General features: G+C 33.9%; 1 protein-coding gene across 1 annotated transcript; it reads right to left on the reverse strand.

Moving 5' to 3' along the window:
- Nucleotides 1-1,997: 1,997 nt before the first annotated feature.
- On the reverse strand, nucleotides 1,998-13,065 carry LOC132756297 (small ribosomal subunit protein bS6m-like). Its single transcript, XM_060747331.1, has 3 exons — nucleotides 12,930-13,065; nucleotides 5,128-5,267; nucleotides 1,998-2,387 (listed from the first exon to the last, which is right to left on the reverse strand). Exons 1-3 carry the CDS (start codon nucleotides 12,975-12,977, stop codon nucleotides 2,150-2,152), a joined length of 426 nt encoding a protein of 141 aa, XP_060603314.1. The 5' UTR covers nucleotides 12,978-13,065; the 3' UTR covers nucleotides 1,998-2,149.
- Nucleotides 13,066-13,077: the final 12 nt, after the last annotated feature.

A 13,077-nucleotide genomic window follows, 5' to 3' on the forward strand; every position in this document is an offset into this window, starting at 1 on the left:
CAAAAGTGGCATCCAGCTTTCTAACGACATTTTGACCTCAAGAAAAACCTTCCTATAAGAGCTACCCAGTGGAACATGAAATGCTGTTTTTTATTGAGAATGAGCGTTTAATGATTTTTAAAAAAATTTGTCCGAACTACATCTCTTATACCACTAATGCAATTCAATGAAAACTTAATAAGATTGATTGTTAGCTAACGTACATGCATATATTACACGGGTTTTCCAGTTTAAACAAATTTTGGCAGAATAATGGCCCTTTGATATAAATCTCGTTTTGCCCGAGAATGATATTTGTGTCTCCTGATACATAGTAGCTGCAACATGCAATTGGCTGTCTTGAGTTGACACTTGGATCATTAATCGCTCTCAATGTTCCCTACTTGGGCTGTGTGACCTCGTTTTTGCCCCAGTTGACCAATATTTAAACTTGATATAAAAATCATCTAAATAACCTTTCTGACAAATTTCAAGGATATTTGGACCCAAATAGTAGCCACTGGAGTGTTAACAATATTTTCCTGTTTTGGGCTCCAGTGACACTAGTTTTTTTATTGGATATGACCCATATTGGAACTCATCTAGGACAAACATCCTGACAAATTTTGGTGACAAATGTGGCAAAAATGCCAGCTCAGGTGAGCTATTTAAAAAAATTAAGTGAGCAGACACAGGCATGAAAGAGAAGCTCACTTTGTAAACAAGCAGCTAATAAAGACCAGCACAGTTTGACCTTTTGACAAGTAGAGAATTTTACAACAAGAGCTGTCGGTAGGACAGCAACGCTCGACTATTCTTAGTGCTTGATAGTAAAAAAATGCTTGATAGAGTTACCTCCTCCTGTTTACAGGTTGGGGTCATGATGGTGAACAAGTGTGCAAAGTTTCAAAGCCATATGTCAATGGACTTTGAAAATATTTGAACTATTACAAAAACTTTAACGTAAATTCTAAGTCGAAAAAGGGGCAAAAATTTGTCAAAATGCTTGATAGAGTTACCTCCTCCTGTTTCCAGGTTGGGGTCATGATGGTGAACAAGTGTGCAAAGTTTCAAAGCCATATGTCAATGGACTTTGAAAATATTTGAACTATTACAAAAACTTTAACGTAAATTCTAAGTCGAAAAAGGGGCATAATTCTGTCAAAAATGCTTAATAGAGTTACCTCCTCCTGTTTAAAGGTTGGGGTCATGATGGTGAACAAGTGTGCAAAGTTTCAAAGCCATATGTCAATAGACTTTGAAAATATTTGAACTATTACAAAAACTTTAACGTAAATTCTAAGTCGAAAAAAGGGGCATAATTCTGTCAAAATGCTTGATAGAGTTACCTCCTCCTGTTTCCAGGTTGGGGTCATGATGGTGAACAAGTGTGTAAAGTTTCAAAGCCATATGTCAATGGACTTTGAAAATATTTGAACTATTACAAAAACTTTAACATAAATTCTAAGTCGAAAAAGGGGCATAATTCTGTCAAAATGCTTGATAGAGTTACCTCCTCCTGTCTACAGGTTTGGGTCATGATGGTGAACAAGTGTGCAAAGTTTCAAAGCCATATGTCTATGGACTTTGAAAATATTTGAACTATTACAAAAACTTTAACATAAGTGGTTACGCCGACGCCGACGCTCGGGTGACTGCAATAGCTCTACTTATTCTTATCGAATAGTCGAGCTAAAAATGCTATAATGCACAGTATATAGACATCAATAAAATTTAAACACATCTCACACACCTTACCAAATAATGTGTGCATTGACAGTTTAATTGGTATGCAATAAAATCAAACAATAGTGTTACTGCAATGCAAACAGAATCAGTCTAATTCCCATCCACTTCTTATTCTGTGGGTAAAGAGGGCTTTTGTTTTAATTATATTTATGTAATCTTGAGAAATAACTTTATTTTTCTTTCATTTGTTACTATTCCAGGGACAGCACTTAAAATCTATATACTGCCAACTATATTTAACTTGGAAAAAAACACCCTGAACATTTAACCTGAAAAGTTTTGTTTATTTGACAATTTCAATACTTTCACCAAAATAAACACATCACATGACAGCCTTCAACTTGCAGACAGCATACATTCTTGCTTTCTTGAAACAAACATGATCAAACTGTTATAGTTATTTGTCATAAATTGGAAACTGTCAGACATTAGAAACTCGTCTATTCTTATATCTTGTCAACACTTTTCTGGTGTATGCAGCTCTGTCATGATCAGGATTTGGTATTTCTCCAAATAGACAAGGTCCATCAAGGCAAGGCCGTCGCATTGGTTCCTGTTCTCTCAAAATATTACAGCGAATTACTTCTTTTGTACGTGAACATTTCTTGTTAATTTCTTCCATTGCCTCTACTGAACTTTCAAACTGGATACAAAAATAACTGTAAAGAGAAAAAAATTGATAATGCATTATTTGAATATAAAAAACTTTGAGGTATCAGTACTATCATAGGCCTTCACATCACCAATATTTCAACGGCGACTAAGGTCTATAGATATCAGAGAATGAAAACATTAAGACACATCACAGTGACATCTTCATAAACATACAGTATGTTGTATTTATAAGTGTCATATTGCAAGGCAATACAAGTTTATTTTAGGTATTAAAGACAATGATAATGTATTGTAAATACCATGTGCACGAATATATGAAATGATCTTTAAAGGCACATTGAAAATAATGCCTCAGAAATCTATATTTTTTTAAAATTCATTATAAATTTCAAACATGTGTTTAATAATGTTTTGATAATTGATTTAGAGCATATTAGATGTTTAACAAATGAAGAAAGTTGTGCTGAATGTGTAGTAATGTATCATAAAGGTAGCAAAATGTAAACAATGTAGTATTTTGACTTTCATACATATACTCTATCACTATGAATATATCCATTGCCAATAGAGCAAAAGAAGTAAATGATAGTTATCTATATTATGGCAAATGAGTATATTTTTGAAAACTGTAACAAGATACCTGAAAAATAGCAAGTTTATGCAATACAGGAACCGGTTGAACTGGGTGATGCTCCATGAATAGGTTTTGGACAAAGGAAAGTATACCTCTTGTAGTGTCAGAGTTACTCCAAATAATAGCTCCAAAATAAAGCAAGGCAGAGTTAAGGTTCTTTTGCAATGCACTTGTATTTAATGCGATCAATGTTCCTACAAAATTTCATGCTGATGCCTCTTATGGTTTCAGAGTTTTGTCACGGTGTAAAAATAAACAAACGGCAATAACTTCAAAATTAGGCAAAACAGAGTTATGGTTCTTTTGCATTGCACTTCTACCCAATGAGATCTATCTACCTACAATATCTCTTATAGTTTAAGAGTTATGTCCCTGACAAAGTTCAGTGTAAAAATAAACAAAGGGCAATAACTCAAATTTTGGCATGACAGAGTTATATTTCTTTTGCACTGCACTTCTACCCAATGAGATCTATCTACCTACAAAGTTTCATGACGATATCTCTTATAGTTTTAGAGTAATTTCCCAGACAAAGTTCAGTGTAAAAATAAACAAAGGGCAATAACTCAAAATTTGGCAAGACAGAGTTATAGTTCTTTTGCACTGCACTTCTACTCAAAGAGATCTATCTACCTACAAAGTTTCTTGTTGATATCTCTTATAGTTTTAGAGTTATGTCCCGCACAAAGTTCAAAGTGTAAAAATAAACAAAGGGCAATAACTCCAAAATTAGGCAAAACAGAGTTATGGTTCTTTTGCATTACACTTTTACCCAATAAGATCTATCTACCTACAAAGTTTCATGTTGATATCTCTTACAGTTTTTAGAGTTATGTCCCAGACAAAGTTCAAAGTGTAAAAATAAACAAAGGGCAATAACTCAAAATTTGGCAAGACAGAGATATAGTTCTTTTGCACTGCTCTTCTACTCAAAGAGATCTATCTACCTACAAAGTTTCATGTTGATATCTCTTATAGTTTTAGAGTTATGTCCCGTTCAAAGTGTAAAAAGGAACAAAGGGCAATAACTCCAAAATTAGGCAAGACAGAGTTATGGTTCTTTTGCAATGCACTTTTACCTAATGAGCTCTATCTACCTACAAGATTTCATGTTGATATCTCTTTTAGCTTTTAGAGTTATGTCCTGGACAAAGCTCAAAGTGTAAAAATGAACAAAGGGCAATAACTCCAAAATTAGGCAAGTCTGAGTTATGGTTCTTTTACACTGCCCTTCTACTCAATGAGATCTATCTATCTACAAAGTTTCATGTTGATAACTCTTGTTGTTTCAAAGTTATGTCCCAGACAAGAATAGCGGACGGACGGACAAAGCAGCAACTATATGCTCACCCTTTGGGGAGCATAAAAATGATAGCATTTTTGAGGCATGATGGGCCTTTAATGCATTAATGTGCACAACAACTTTTTGGCATCAAATTCATGACAAGTGTGAAGGCACTAGGTGAATGACAACTTGACTGATTATATCAAATTGTGTGTTCACTGTAGGCCACATAGTCACCCTTGATTAATTAACAATTAAGCATTTGACAATATGTCTAAACTAAAAAGCCCAAAAACTATGCAAACTTATTTATTTCAATGTTTAACATGTTTGTTATTAAATTGGGACCAAGTAAACATTACTGCTTTTTGTCATTGCATCTATGTGAGAACCCCATTGTGCATTGTTCTGCATTAACAATTAACACCTATGGACAGATAAGCACTCAATTTATCAGAATTGTGACCAACATAACCTTACATTACATAACCTCCAGCATTTTAGGAACATGACCCATACCCATGAATTTGGGAATTTCATCGAGGTTTTGTTAAAAATTGGGAAAAAAGCGAGACTGAAATTTTGCAGTGGTTAAATGAATGCAAATTTACAATCACTGTCAAGGATTGCACCTTTTAAGCTCAAACATTTAAGCTCTGTAACTGTGAAGAAGCCTTTATTTTCAAGGATTTTAGAATTATTATTCAATATATTTATTTGTAACTTTCAATTGGGAATTTCTTCCTGTAGATTAATATATAGTCTCTTCAACAATTATATGTGAAACAGAGGACTAAAATAATGACATAGTATGATAATGTTAGGTTATATTTTGAGTACGAGAATATATTTTTTTTTAACTTACTTTCCATGAGAATGACGTTTTTTATGAGCTCTCATGCCATTTGGTAGCTCTCTGTGACCGAGGTTTTCAATATTTCGTATCAAGCCACCTTCTTCCAGAAAATTCTGACATACATACTTCAAAGCTGTTTTCAACTGAGGCTGAAAGGTAATATTCAGAGATTCTTAGTATTATAATGTGACAATAAATACACTATCATTACCAGTTTTTTTTTTTTAAATCAATACAATATATTTAATAATTAATGCAAAAGCACAAGACGATTCATATAAAGATGTGGTTTTCAGTGTCAGACTTCACTTCTACATTTGGAATTTAAGAACTATTGTGCAAAAATAATAAAGTTCAAATATGTTTTTCAGATTGGTATTTCAAGTATATCTTGATTAACGCAGGATGAATCACCATTTATATAGGTATAGGCCACTTCCTAAAACCTTGTTGCTGGGATAACCTTGAGTAAAGTGGTAGGATGTCAATCTGGGAGTTTAATTGAGAGGTCTTCGGTTCAAAGCCTTTATCAGTGGCAAAAGTGCATACTTTGCCTAGGCTAAACAAGAGCTGTCACAGGAGACAGCGACAGCATAGCTTGACTAATTAAATACTGGACATAGTAAGGAAGAAAAAACTATGAAAGAAAAATCAATTATGATATTTATAAATATATTTCTTCTTATGACAAGAAGTTATAGTTGTTAACATAAATTCCAAGTTCAAGGGGGAATAATTCAAAAATAGTCAAACTTATGGACCTTGTCATACAACATGTGTGTAATGATAAGAAATATATATTTGAAGTTTGAAATAGATACCTTAATCAAAGAGTAAGAAAGTTATAATATTTCTTAAGAAAATTCTAAGTTCAAAGGGAGATAAATATGAAAATATTGCTTCAACAGTTATTAACCTTGTCACATAAGATGTGGTTGATGATAAGGAATACATATTTGAAGTTTGAGGTAGATACCTTCAAAACTAAAGAAGTTACAGTATAAAATAACATTGTTCAAGTTTAAAATAATCTAAGTAAATGGGGAGATAATGCTTGCAATATTGGTGCTAGAGTTATGGACATTGTCACATAAAATGTGGTTAATGATAAGGAACATATATTTGAAGTATTAAGTTGATCCCTTAAGAAATAAAGTAACAGTAAAAATAATATTTTTTAGTTCAAGGGGAGATAAATCTGAAAATATTGGTGCTCAATTTATGAACCTTGTCACATAAGATGTGATTGATGATCAGGAACATATAATATGAAGTGTGAAGTTGATTAATGCTTCTGCCTTAAAGCTGTACATTAATAGTAGTAAATAATTAAAATATGTAAAAAATATTTTGCTGTCAGCCTAAAAAGTTTCATTAACATTTTTAACAGTATTGCTTTAAATCTCATCAAACATTGTTCATAAATTACGATTTTAAACAGAAAACCCCATGGTAATACTAAAGTTTGTATACGAATTTTAACAATGTCATGCATTGCAAATGAAGACTATAATCAGTTTGTGTATGTGCTATGTCACAGTGTTATAGTTGCTATACAGAACACAGCAAATATGAGATTTTCTTGTGCAAACACACTTTAACTGTTTTAGCTTCACAGTGCACTTACCTGGCATGGCGTTCAGGAAAGAGTAATCATCTCATAAATATATCAAATTTGTATGAAAACATCCGTTACAATGTGGAAATATACCGTTTTATTATATAATCTATAAATAGCTTTGAAATGCCTTTCCCTGATTAGCTAGCAAGCAACTTTTTGTAAAAAATAACAGGTCAATATCAGAGTATATTCATTGTTTTTTTCCTAAAAGTAGATTTTCAGAGTATATTCACTGTTTTTTTTCTTTCTAAAAATAGATTTTTTGGAAATTATCTGAATGACGTGAGACTATGACGAGACGTCACATCAAGTTTGTTGTAAATTCTTATATATATTATTCTGAAAAAAAAAATGTTGGATGACTCTTACATAAGAGTCAAATTAGTCTACTTTAGTTACCATCGAAATAAGCTTGCTAATGCGCTCATTTAATAGAAAGGGCCAATTTAAGGAAAAATTAGACATGCTGAAAAATGTTGATTTCGGTCGTAGGCAATGGCAGATTCAATAAGCCATATAAAAGCTATTTATAAATTATATAATAAAACAGATATGTACTTTTTAGCTGGTGAATATGATGTGATATGTACTGAAAAATTAATATTAATTAATATTAATTTTTTCAGTACGTATCACATCATATTCACCAGCTAAAAAGTCCATATTTGTATATATTAGGACTGCTACTTATAGCCATGTTTGTTGATTGAATATTGATGTATGGATGTTCCGAAGGCGGAGTTTCTTATGCAAACAGAAATTGTACTTCCGATTTCGCCACAATGAGGTCGCAAATATTTATGCTTATGAAACTCATTTTGGTTGTCTTGACGCCATAATAAGATTTGGGGTCGATATGAAACCCAATTTATTAATGAAATGATGCTATTACTGTTTTTTTTAAAATTTATTGAATGTGGCTTTAAGAAATAAAGAAGTAACAGTAAAAAAAATATTTTTTTTTATGTAAAATTCTAAGTTCAAGGGGAGATAAATCTGAAAATATAGGTGCTAGAGTTATGAACCTTGTCACATAAGATGTGGTTGATGATCAGGGACATATATTTGAAGTTGATACCTTAAGAAATGAAAAAGTTATAGTGAAAAATATTTTACTGCACCAAAACTTTTATCTTAAAATCTGGTCGCCGATGCCATGGCGAGTAGGACAGCTCTCCATATACTCCGTATAGTAGAGCTAAAAAAAAAAGAGACGTATTTTAAACTTGTGTTGCAAGAATTGCTTCCCTTTTCCACCGCAAAGAAAACAATATTAAATAAGTAAACAAATAAAATTCCCCCTCCTACTGCATTTTTCCCCCTCAAAAGGGCACCAACACCCTTCCCCCAAAAGTGAAAACAAGAGCCACACTAGGCGGAGCATTATATGCCCGAAAGTGTTTTTTTTTTAGTAAGGATGAAGCATTTGTAAGACATGGGAATTAGCTGTTCATCCTATAAAATTTTACAGCTGTAGGTTGATTAATACTTAACTAATAAGTTGTTAATAATGACCTTAACCTTTGACCTTGTGACTCCAAAATCAATAGGGGTCTTTTTCCTTATATGGACAATCATCCTAAGAAGTTTGAATATTGTCGGCCAATTGGAACTTTAATTATGCTCTAGAAACTGTTTTCAATATTAAGGTAAAAAGTGACTTTGACCTTTGACCTTGTGACCCAAAAATCAATAGGGGTCTTTTTCCTTATATGGACAATCATCCTAAGAAGTTTGAATATTGGGGGCCAATTGGAACTTTAATTATGCTCTAGAAACTGTTTTCAGTATTAAGGTCATTGTGACCTTGACCTTTGACCTAGTGACCCCAAAATCAATAGGGGTCTTCTACCCAATATGGACAATCATCCTATGAAGTTTGAATATTGCGGGCCAAATGGAACTTACGTTATGCTCCAGAAACTGTTTTCAGTTTTAAAGATATAGTGGCCTTGACCTTTAACCTTGTGACCCCAAAATCAATAGAAGTCTTCTACCCAATATGGACAATCATCCTATGAAGTTTGAACATTGTGGGTCAAATGGAACTTAATTTATGTTCCGGAAACTGTTTTCAGTATCAAGGAAATAGTGACCTTGACCTTTGACTTTGTGACCCCAAAATCAATAGGGGTCTTCTACCCAATATGGACAATCATCCTATGAAGTTTGAACATTGTTGGTCAAATGGAACTTAAGTTATGCTCCAGAAACTGTTTTCAGTTTTAAAGTAATAGTGACCTTGACCTTCTACCTTGTGACCCAAAAATCAATAGGGGTCTTCTACCCAATATGGACAATCATCCTATGAAGTTTGAACATTGTGGGTCGAATTGAACTTAAGTTATGCTCAGGAAACTGTTTTCAGTTTTAAGGTAATAGTGACGTTGACCTTTGACCTCGTGACCCTAAAATCAGTAGGGGTCTTTTACCGAATATGGACAATCATCCTATGAAGTTTGAATACCGTGGACCAAATGGAACTAAAGTTATGCTCCGGAAACTGTTTTCAGTATCAAGGTAATAGTGACCTTGACCTTAGACCTTGTGACCCAAAAATCAATAGGGGTCTTCTACCCAATATGGACAATCATCCTATGAAGTTTGAACATTGTGGGTCGAATTGAACTTAAGTTATGCTCAGGAAACTGTTTTCAGTTTTAAGGTAATAGTGACCTTGACCTTTGACTTTTTGACCCCAAAATCAATAGGTGTCTTCTACCCAATATGGACAATCATCCTATGAAGTTTGAACATTGTGGGCCAATTGGAACTTAAGTTATGCTCCGGAAACTGTTTTCAGTATCAAGGTAATAGTGACCTTGACCTTCGACCTTGTGACCCAAAAATCAATAGGGGTCTTCTACCCAATATGGACAATCATCCTATGAAGTTTGAACATTGTGGGTCGAATGGAACTTAAGTTATGCTCAGGAAACTGTTTTCAGTTTTAAGGTAATAGTGACTTTGACCTTTTGACCCCAAAATCAATAGGGGTCTTTTACCCAATATGGACAATCATCCCATGAAGTTTGAACATTGTGGGCCAAATGGAACTTAAGTTATGCTCCGGAAACCAAATTGCTAACGGACGGACGGACGGACAGACAGACGGACGCCAGGGGGTATAACATAATATGCCCTTTCGGGCATATAAAAAAACACTGCACTGCCACTGGTAAAGGAGCTTTGTAAAAATAACACTACTAAGTAGGAGTGTTTATTTTCAGGTAAAGTCTTCATTACATTAGACTACAATGTATACTATAGATAGTGTTATCTGGGGTACACAGATATCGAAAATTCAACTTGACCGCTTGTAATTATGAGTAGAATTTAAGTGGACATGATGCAGAACGGGTATATAAATGTTGCTTGCGCACACATGATTGGATTTGGAAGCTACTCGTCCTGCAGCTAGGATTAGTGACTCTGAAGATGTTTTTCAATGCCTGGGTACATTCCTAGTACCACAACATAAGACGTTTCCATTAGTACTTTGCACGGATGAGTGTTAATAGTCCTATAAATATGACGTAGTTTTGAGATAATTTTGCTTCTGGGCAAAGCATGTCATATCGAAATTACTCAAAAACCCATAGCATGACCCACCAGAAAATCAGGTGGAATGAAAAAACAATTAACAGACTTCCCGAAAGTTGAAAAAAACTGTCAGACATTCGGTCTGACAAACCACGAAAATCTGTCGGACCGAAACAAAATCTGTCAGACCAAATAAAATTGATCAAAATCAAAGAAAAACTTGTGTTTGTATTTCTGAGACACTTTTTGTTTTTTATTTTTTCGCCGTAAAAATCGGCACAATCCGTACAGCGCATTTTCATCTCCTCCCTGTCATACACCAATGATTCATGATTCTGCTTCCATTTTTCAATAAATTTTGTCTCAGGTCTATTCTTTTCATTCTTTTATTGCTGTTCTGCGCACTATTCTGACGTAGATTTTCGGTTTTTCCCAGGTTTGGCACCTTTAGCGACGCCATTTTGTATACATGCGGCTTGGATAAAAGCCGGACAGTCGGACCGATCCGGAATAAAAAATTGTCGGACCTGATCAAAATTTATCAGACATGTCCGTCGGACCGACGTATTTCGGGAAGTCTGAATTAAGACAGCGTGTATTTACATTAATTTTGACTTATTTATGAACAAAACTAAATAATAAATACCTTTTGACAAAATAATTAAACTGTCACATCCGAAAAATCATGATTAAATCCTCTCATGTAATTAAATTCCTTATACAGCCAATAAACAAATGGCCGCCATACAGTGCGCGAAATCTAATTGGCTAAAATGCAAGCGTTTAACTGAGTCAGAAGATTCTAAAGGACTATTTTTTAACGAAATAATTGCCCATGCACCGCCAGCATTTTCGAATATATTTTTCCATTCAAAAATTTGGAATCAATCTGTAAAGCACCTTAAATAACCAGTATGGCTGATAGATAAAAAAAATTGATGTTTATACGCAGAAAGTCGGAGTGGGCCAAAGGCCCCGCGAGGGCTGTAGCGCTCTTAGATAACATGTATGACGCGTATCAATTCAAATGAAATCAAATTAAAAGTAAATGAAAATTCCAAAAAAATATATATCCTATACCTAATGAGCTGTGAAAAAATCCTTAGTTAACTGTGCGCCGCCATTTTGAAATCCTTTTGAGCTAAATATAGATATCAGAGCGCTTTTTATGAGCGTCTACATAATTCAGACTAGTGCTAGCAGACGCATGCTAAATAACATTTCCGGTGAAAGAATAATGTACAAAATCCGAAAATAAACATGCATTTCATTGATAAGAACTATTGTAACAATAATACGGGGAAGTCAAAGTCGTGGGCCCGGGCTTTGGCTTGCCCGGCTATAGACTACACGTGTATATTTAAAAGAAAATCAAATAAAAAAACAATATATATATAGAATTCTATACCTATCAATGAAATTTTCAGTGTCAGTTCTAGTTAGGCGCCGCCATTTACAATGTAACTCAATGATAAAAGACGGTGTATTCCGATAACGGAACAAATCTCAACTTTTCGGATAAATAATAAACGTCGAGTGTTCCGAGTGAAAACGGAAGTGGTGCATGAAATACCGAATGACACCTTTAAAACGGAAAAAATGAAAGGAATTTTTAACGACTTCCCCGTTCATAGGCTTTGCCTAATTTCATATTAAATATAAAAAGTAACTTTAACATATCCTTTTTGATAAATAAGCACATTATAAAACAACAACTGGGATTAGAGATTGTCAAAAATGGCGGACAAGATTTTCCAAATGACGACGCATGCGCAGTGGTCCCCCTTTACGTTCGGAGATTTTCGGAATATTCCGAGCGCTCCGATGATAGGTTGAACACCACCAATTTATTTGTTTTGTTTACTGTACAAAATACTTGCAAGAAAAATCTGATTTACATGTACACTAAACATGTTATGCTAAATTCCTAAGAGCTTTCCGCACCATAGGTAGCACCTAATTTCATATTACTTTATTTTAAATTGATAAGTAGATTGTTTGAGAGTTTTTGTTAACAATTGAGCATGAAAAGAGAAGCTTTTGAATAAAGCTTGAAAGGCAAGATAATAGACCTTTTTGAATTTTTTATGATGCTATGCGTTTATGAGCAATAACTATTAGACGTCAGGCTTGACCGACAAATACTATAACAAGCCTGTAACGTTTAATATATTGGACTAGGATGAGTCTGTACGTCCTACTCACGAAAACGTCTTCTGTTATAGGACATCAGTACATTCCTAGACCTAGTTGCCCCATCTAGTCTACTCCTGTATACAAGGAGAACAAATCACTTTTCCCGCAAGACCCTTCACCCCTTAAATTTTGAAGAAACTTCACCCCTCAAGACATTTCACCCCCCAAAATTAAAGACACTTCACCAGACCATAATCTAAAAACATTTAAAATAATCAACCATTCATCATTTTGAACATTAGATGCTTTAAAATAGCAATGTTTATTAGTAGAAACGTCAAGAAAGTGCTGACATTCAATGAAATTCAAAGTTTTCCATTCAAATTATTCATTCGTATCAAGGTCACTCGCGAAATCATATGACTATTGTCGTAAACGTAACATAAGTAAACACTCTTTATAAAATGTAAATTAACCAAACAATACGCCATAAGATTTTTAATTAAAATACCCTTTCTAAGGCAGATCTTATTATTACAGCTGCTTCATAGGCCGGCATTATTTACATTTGTGTTTCTTTAATTTTAATTTACGTCTTTGGGCATTGTGCGTCTTTGGGTTGAAAAAAAATAGCACCGGTGACAATAATAATTTTATGC

The sequence above is a fragment of the Ruditapes philippinarum genome, unplaced genomic scaffold, assembly GCF_026571515.1.
Source record: "Ruditapes philippinarum isolate M1 unplaced genomic scaffold, ASM2657151v2 ctg6141_1_1_1_1, whole genome shotgun sequence".
Lineage (NCBI taxonomy): Eukaryota > Metazoa > Mollusca > Bivalvia > Venerida > Veneridae > Ruditapes > Ruditapes philippinarum.

Bases quoted from the DNA above. Each gene is read 5' to 3' on its own strand.
- LOC132756297 (XM_060747331.1), bottom strand. From the start codon at position 12,977: ATGCCGGCCTATGAAGCAGCTGTAATAATAAGATCTGCCTTAGAAAGG. The intron at 5,268-12,929 runs GTATTTTAATTA...ATTACCTTTCAG, and splicing joins TAAGATCTGCCTTAGAAAGG to CCTCAGTTGAAAACAGCTTT. The intron at 2,388-5,127 runs GTAAGTTAAAAA...TTCTCTTTACAG, and splicing joins AAACGTCATTCTCATGGAAA to TTATTTTTGTATCCAGTTTG.